Source organism: Limulus polyphemus, unplaced genomic scaffold, assembly GCF_000517525.1.
Source record: "Limulus polyphemus unplaced genomic scaffold, Limulus_polyphemus-2.1.2 Scaffold1683, whole genome shotgun sequence".
NCBI lineage: Eukaryota > Metazoa > Arthropoda > Merostomata > Xiphosura > Limulidae > Limulus > Limulus polyphemus.
This window is the reverse complement of record NW_013667293.1, coordinates 181816-190271: the sequence shown is the minus strand read 5'-3', so window position 1 is coordinate 190271 and position 8456 is coordinate 181816. Positions and strand designations below refer to the sequence as shown.

The 8456-nt window shown below is 32.2% G+C and overlaps 1 protein-coding gene across 2 annotated transcripts in view; it reads right to left on the bottom strand.

Annotated features, from left to right (window-relative positions):
* Positions 1-799: 799 nt before the first annotated feature.
* Positions 800-8456, bottom strand: part of LOC106464546 (RING finger protein 150-like) — a 24183-nt gene continuing 16526 nt past the window's right edge. For both annotated transcript variants that reach the window (XM_013924691.2, XM_022392276.1), the window contains 5 exons: positions 6517-6770; positions 5015-5086; positions 4052-4134; positions 2809-2905; positions 800-2067 (listed from right to left, as the gene is read on the bottom strand). In XM_013924691.2, the coding sequence (XP_013780145.1) occupies positions 1708-2067; positions 2809-2905; positions 4052-4134; positions 5015-5086; positions 6517-6770 (866 nt within the window). In that variant the 3' untranslated portion in view covers positions 800-1707. The remainder of the gene's footprint in view (positions 2068-2808; positions 2906-4051; positions 4135-5014; positions 5087-6516; positions 6771-8456) is intronic.

The following is an 8456-nucleotide window of genomic DNA, read 5'->3' as shown; positions in this document are numbered from 1 at the left end:
TCAAAAGACAAATCTTTGTCTAATACAGCCAAAAGCTATCAGTATAATTTCTTGCTTATGTTTCTCCTTTAGTACACTATGTACCAAAAAGTGTTTTATGTCCTACATCATATTCCAATGTCTTAGGATATTTTATACATTTCGTGTTTAAAAAGTGAGACATTATGTTTGCCTTTCTTTGTAATGATACATTTATCTTCACAGATTCCAGAATTTTTAAGAGTTCTTTATAGATTCACTCATTACAAGGTTTTAATACTATAAATCCTGATGGAAAGTACATATTCAAAGAAAAAAAAAATGGAATTTCTCTTATTAAATAACTACCTGAATAAACAGCCAAAGTTATTTCAGTACAATTTTTGGAAATATTACAAATATGCCTTTCCCTATATTAGGCAAAGTTAATTATTTAAAATACAAATAAACCGTTATTTATCTTCAAATAATCAATAACAACTCCTAATTCAGAGCTGAATCTAGCCCCAAACTGATACACACACACACACACACACACTCTCGCCAAGATCACAAAATAAGTCTTTCCATCGACAAGCTATGAAAGTGAAGTTAATTGAAACTAACCCATTAAAATGCCCAATTAGCAAAAACTTTAACCGTAAGTTAAATGTTATTTTCCGTGACATATCAATAATACAAGATCACAAAATAAGTCTTTCCATCAACAAGCTATGAAAGTAAAGTTAATTGAAACTAACCCATTAAAATGCCCAATTAGCAAAAACTTTAATCGTAACTAAATGTTATTTTCCGTGACATATCAATAATACAAGATCACACACAATTTCACTAATAAAAAGTTACAAAACTTAATGATCTGATTACATTTTTTCATGAGTGATGAGAGTTTATAATATAAACATGCTGATTAGAATGAAATAAAAAGAATTTAATTTTTTATTCCTCACTTTCATAAGAAAAATATATCAAATGGTACTTCACAAGTAGCACTGTTTGTGCATTTAGTAATGACTAAATAGAATCGGTGCCAGCATTCATTCGTAAAACCCTATTCTATGATTGACTTTAGCTTAGTACAAAATAAAACCACAGAATAATGTGTAAATATCCAATTCTAAGGTGTCCTCCTTTTTTCTTTAATTAAACTATTTTTATCGTGAAGAACTTAACACGCATACATTATAAGGACAAAGATCAAACAGGATTACAGGGTTAGGTACACGAATACTAAAGTTTTTCTTGTCTTAAAACATGCAGTAATGTTTGTTAAGTCTCTGTTACGTTGAAATCATTGAATTACTTAAACTATTCTTAAATAATATTACAATAAGCAAACACTATTCAACGAGCTACATGTTATTATGTAGCGTATATTAAGTGTGCAGTTTTTATAAAATTCTGTAACACAGGTCTTAACCACCTACAACGATAAGATTAACTCCCTTGAAAGCAACATAGAAACAGTCATTCAAGAACTAACAATATTATAATCCATGCCTTACATTTCATTTATTTACATACTTCACCATTCAGTGTCGGGCTAATTAATAACAGCCCCTGTATCCTAGTAAGAACTCTTTTCATTGGCACTGGAAAGTGTCGAAACAAGCAAAAAAAAAAAAGGTTTCCATATTTTAGAAACAAAATTTCTCAGATATACTCAATTAAGTAATAAAAATGACATTAATTCTGGGTTTACAATTTCAGTTTTACCCTGGGACACTTCTACGGGGTTTTAACTACAGTTAATGTTCTCAGTTGTTCATTAGGTCCAATCTCTTGCTGAGTAGATGATGACAGCTCATTATCGCCCTTTATAACCTGCTTGTTATGAGAAAGTGACGAAGGACTACAATCACTAGTCACGGTAGGGCTCTGCAAAGGACTAAAGAGCGAACAGTTGCCAACTGTGAGTTCAATGTCCGAGGTTGTTGAGCGACTTGGCGACCCCACCTCATTGCACCCTTGACAAGCAACTGGCTGCTGATGAATTGGAACATGGACTACTTCCAAATCTTCCCCATGTTGCAAGCTACTCAAGTCCATCTCATCCATGTTGAGTACATTATCATGGCTTCCTTTAAACTGTTTCAAAATGTTATATTTGTTTACTCAGGAACATCTTAGTGAAGCCAACAAAAACAGCAGTTAACAATAACACACAAAACAAAAATAAAATGTTATACCATTAATATTTGGACTAAAATTATCATCATTAACTTTTTATACATATATTATATAGTTGTTTTCTTTTTGTAGTTAAGCACAGAGCTACACAATGAGCTATCAGTGCTGTGCTCACCACGGGTATCAAAACCCAGTTTTTAGTGTTATAAGCCTTCATATACTTATGATTGTGCCATTAGAGGCATATTGTACAGCTAAATAAGAACTAAACACATATGAACAGCAACAGATTTCCAAAGCGCATATTATTAAAGCTCTTCAAACTAATAAACATTCTCAAAACGAAAACATTAAAATTAAGAACAGAAAAGAACAATAAAAATCATATGACATTGATTTGAGTAATAACGGATTGTTTCACTAGTGAATATTGACTTCAATGTGATACAAATACTCCTTTTAACTGAAAACCAAATTCAAAAAAACATTTACCGTGAAGAAGAAAAAACAATTAGTACTTACGACACCATTGTTTAGATTCACTTGCTCACTTTTTTCTCCAAAACTTTTTTTTATTATATCACTTATAAATTTCAGTGTGAATATGAAAGAAAGGTGAAACAATTGTTTATAAATCTAACTGTATAATATTTCTAACATAGTACAATGTTATTGTGGTATTTGTTATAATCTACTAACCATAAGTCCATAGTGCTCAAGGATATCCATCTTACACATGGGACAAGATCTTTGATCTATGAGCCAAGGGTCCACACACGATTTGTGAAATGTATGCCTATGTATTATAAAAAAAAAAAGGGGGAGAGAAAAAGATTAAAAATCACAAACTCTTTTTTTTTTTAAATAAAAATGTTGTGAGAAACATTTGTTTCTAGCTAATCTGATTCACTCCTATTTGCTTACGTAAGATTAGGATAAACTGTAAACTATAGAAATTTTTTACATGTATAACAATGCAAGTTACAATATTTAACAAATGGGGAAATCAATGAAAACACAATCCTAGCAGACTTACGTTATTTCAGCCAGATTCTACTTTATAGTTCCTGAAGTTAAAAAAAAGAAAAAGAAGAAAGGAGCACCTTTTGAATTAAGCACTCAAGCTTGACTCAAGCTTTAGGGGTCAGGAACAACTTTCAGTCTTGTAGAAGACAGAGCTATTATTTAAAAGCACTCAAGCTTTAGGGGTCAAAAAGCAGTTTTTTTTTAATTAGATGATGAAAATGGACATCCAATGAAAACACCTGAGCATTTTTGGTTTGGTTTGGTTTATGAATTTTGCGCAAATCTACACGAGGGCTATCTGCGCTAGCCATCCCTAATTTAGCAGTGTAAGACCAGAGGGAAGGCAGCTAACCATCACTGCCAACTCTTGGGCTACTCTTTTACTAACGAATTGTGGGATTGACCATCACACTATAAAACCCCCATGGATGAAAGGGCAAGCATGTTTGGTGTGACGGGGATTCGAACCCGCGATCCTCAGATTGAGCACCCTAACCACCTGGCCATGCCAGGCCCAGCATTTTGGGTCAGGAGCATCTTTTGTTTCTAATGAAGAAAGTGACATTAACTTGCAGTAATCGAACTTATCGAATCCTGAGAATGTTTTTTTTATTCTTAACAAAAAAAAAAGAGTGATCCACTAAAGTCACTCAATATTTTTTACTGCGTCACTTTTTTGATTGGTTGAAAGAAATATTGTTTATAATAAGAAAAACAAAAAAATGTGTCTCAAATACACTAATAGTACTTTCTCTGCCTGTTAATTGTTGGTAGTTAATTAACAAAAAGAAATTAGATTTAATAAAGTTAAACATTTAGGCTTATGAATTTCTAATCTAAAATAGAAATCAATGTTGTTTTATTTCTTTATTCACAAGTTTGGTTTCATGGGTTAATTTTTTTCTTTAGTGCTTACTTGCAGGGTAGGGTTCTGGCAACTTCTCCAACTTTGAACATCTCAATACAAACAGCACAGCATTCCAACTCCCCACCCGCCTCCTGGGAAAGACATTTAAATAGGCTTAGTAATTATTATCAGTACCACAACGAGTCCATTATTTAAACAATTTCCCATTGTTACAGAGAAAACAGTCTAAAGAAAAGTAATAGATATAATAGTAACTTAACCCTGTGTTAGTCATCCGGGGTCTTCATGGACCCCAAATATTTTGTTAACATTGACGCCAACAGATGGAAGCACATACAAGTTTGTTGTTTTCAGTATTCAGCTAGTTTGTGTTAAATTGTTACACTTAGTTTAGGTGGTAAAAAAGAAACAAATTGTAATATTCAATGTTCATTTATTGATTAATAAAGGAAAAGATTTTAAATGTTAGTGTTTTTGTTTCCAAAATAATAGTTTATTAATTATTTAAGTATTTTTCAATTAATTTTTTTTTATGATGGGGTCTGCTCATACCCCAGTAGTGTGACTTTGGAAAATTTTTTACAGAAGACTAACGCAGGGTTAGGAATGTAATAAATATAATAGTAACTTACGAAAGCAACTATAATACTAACTTAAGTCAAAAAACTTGTATAATACAAAATGTATGTACACGTTCTAACATGTGGTAACCCAAGAGCAGAGTTTTCCAAAAGTAAGACACATTGTCTTTGGTACATTTGAAACTAAGTTTCATCTCTTTAAAAATTTTTAGATTGTTTACCCAAAAATTCAATCAAAGAAATTTTGTTATAAAGCAGACAACCAACTAGGATAACTTGGACATCTTTGTCTTGATAACTGATCTGTTTAATAATTGTTAGCGATTACGGTTTCCTAAAGCCATTTGACTTTAGCTAAACATGTTTATCAAGAAATAAATATGATCATGTATATCACAAAGGAAAGAAGAATTTTTCACTTTAAACTCACCAGATCTCCTGCTTTCAAAGTTTTCACGGGTATTTTGTCCAAAGCTTTCTTTGCTGCGTTACAGAGACGTTTCTGCAAAACAATGAAAAGATTCCTGCACTGTTTCTATAGACTATTGGAATATGTTAAACTAATAGGTTTATTAACAAAGATTCAAAACATAAACACAAAATTGAACAATTTCAAGTCAACATATAAAAAAATTAGTAACCAAGAATTATGAAGCATACATTTTAAATAGTCTAATAAGACCAAAATAAGGAAGTTTCTGTAAAGTATGCATTATATATTGTCCAATAAGATCAGAGTAAGGTAGTTTCTGTGAAGTATGCATTATATATTGTCCAATAAGATCAAAGTAAGGAAGTTGCTGTGAAGTATGCATTATATATTGTCCAATAAGATAAAAGTAAGGTAGTTTCTGTTAAGTATGCATCATATATTGTCCAATAAGATCAAAGTAAGGAAGTTGCTGTGAAGTATGCATTATATATGGTCCAATAAGATCAAAGTAAGGTAGTTTCTGTTAAGTATGCATCATATATTGTCCAATGAGATCAAAGTAAGGTAGTTTCTGTTAAGCATGCATCATATATTGTCCAATGAGATCAAAGTAAGGTAGTTTCTGTTAAGCATGCATTATATATGGTCCAATAAGATCAAAGTAAGGAAGTTGGTGTGAGTATGCATCATATATTGTCCAATAAGATCAAAGTAAGGTAGTTTCTGTTAAACATGCATTATAAAATGTTTCAATTATAAATGTACTAAGAAAGTTGCTTATTTTAATCTTATTGGACAATATATAATACATACTTCACAGCAACTTCCTTACTTTGATCTTATTGGACCATATATAATGCATGCTTAACAGAAACTACCTTACTTTGATCTCATTGGACCATAGTACGTTTTAACTATACAGGACCTGTACTATCTATGTATCCTTGAAATATATTCTTCAAAACAACATGCCAACAAAACTCTTGTATCATATTTGAGATTCTGACCCAATTTCTTCCACGATCACGTCTGCCAAGTGATTTTGTGTGATTTTGCAATATACACGCAATTTAAAAACCTGTGAAATCATTCACATCAAAATTGTAAGACAAAAAACATACTTGTACAGTAGAAGTGTCTCAAATATACAAAATTACTTACTTTAGAATGAGTTAAAGTGATCTATATTTCAAAAAATTACAAATAAACACCAAAAATTATAAATGTTCCATTTTTCACAGGAACCTTTCAGCTCGTAAAGCTGATACTCGTGTAAATATTGGTATTTCAGCTTACTTTTTCAATGGAAAATATTTTCACCTGTACGACATCCGAGCGTGTGTGTGTGTAATCTTATTTTATATATATACTTTTTGGTATACACTTTTCTCACCCCCAGCCATTACAGAAAGCTGATGAGTGAGAATAAATGAATGGGTTTGAAACTATACCAAACACATCACAACAACAATAGCAGAGAAGGATAATATGACACTCACAGCTAAAATTTCTTTGGCATGCATGTAACGAAATCGCTGGACATAGTAGAACACCAGCCAAGCCAATGATATGATCATCAGGATGATAAACGATATTGAGACGAAAAGCACAGACGTGCGGTTGATGTTAGCATAATGGTACGTATAAGGAGTTCCCACCGTTATGTGCATCTCAACGCGTGTACCATTGTCGGCTATGCGAGCAATTTTCTCTCCGTCTTCTTTATTAATCAAAACCGATACCATGTCAAACACTGTAAATTCAGAAAACACATACATTTCAAGATGATAACACACAAAATTGCTTTCTCTTAGGCATCTATAACATGAATAAACTGTATTGAAACAATTTTTTTTTAATTTTGTGTACATAAGCAGACTAACTTATTATCTAGATAAATATTCAAATATTTCAATAAAAATTCATAATAAATATGCATTTTATGAAATAAATGTACCCATTATTAATAATTTGGAAATTCTTGAAAACTTATTACAATTTATAAAAGATGTAAAAACGACAACTGTGGTTCACTTCTGTCTCTGTAAGAACGAGTAACTTTTTTAACAGCAGTACTAACTACAGCCGATCTTTCCTATGGCCCAGCCTCGAAACAAACCTAAGGATAAGGCAAGGATAAATCAACTAGATAACACAAAATTAACAGAAATGGTTTGTTTTAACTCTTGTGCAAAGCTACACGTGAGCTATCCATGCTAGCTGTCTAATTTAGCAGTGAAAGACTAGAGGGAGAAGCAGCCAGTCATCACCACCCACCACAAACCCTTGGGCTACTCTTTTACCAACAAATAGTGGGATTGACCATCACATTATAATGCCTCCATGGCTGAAAAGGGTGAGCATATTTGGTGGGATGGGTGTTCGAACCTGCAACTCTCATATTGTGAGTCAAGGGTCCTAACCACCTGACCATACATTGAAAGAAATAAAAACATTGTGTAAATACATTGCAGAAGAACTGGTTCTGATATTCCCCAAAGCTCTGCACCAGAAGTTATTAAAACATTTCACATATTCTTGCCTATATTCATTATCTGTATCAACTGGAGGTAACTTATAGTTGAACATTCCTGAAATCTACAGTTAAAGTAATTTTTAATAGAGTTCATCTACAAGAAATTTGTTAATTTACAAGTAAATGCCTTAAGAGTTTAATCAAAACTAGAATAGTCTCCACCTGGTCCAAAAATCAATAACCAGGAAATGTCTGAAAAATATATACTTGTTTCTAAAATATTCTGATTTCACTGATGACTTTTACCAATCATAATGAAAGTTGCCACTTTACTTATCATGTTTTGAATTGTGAACCAGTCGTCAGTTTTTTATATGCTTTTCTGTAAAAATCAAAATCTCGTAGGCATAAATGTGTTACTTCACACTCTTTTACATTTTCTATCGCTTTGATGCAACAGCAAGAAATTTTGTGAAAATTAAAGTCTTTGTAAAATCTACAAGTTTCATGCAGTATGTAGAAATAAGACAACAACGTATATACCAGAATCAGAGAATTACTCAGATGAGTAATCACGGAATGATTCAATTCAGTGTCAATTAGTAAGTTGGACAGTGACAGTTATTCAGTTAGTTAGTTTGAGTGTTTATTATCCATCAACTAGATTCTGCAAATATGTTAATTTATGAATTAGAAATACAAAAGTGTTATGGTGATTTTGTAAAAATATTGTTTGTGAAGTTAGGCCTAAGAGTGAAGGTAGCCTGAAGCAAATGTTACGACAGCGGAAGTCACGTGACCCTGGGAACACGTCATGATATTCTCGAAGGATCGTGACTTTTCCTGGCAATTCTAGTATTTTTCAGGCGCCCTCTATTTTAGTATATAAGCCCGGCAAATAATTGCAGATAAACAGATATAGAGACAGATAATTGAGTCAAGCGAGCAATAGGCACCGTAAGC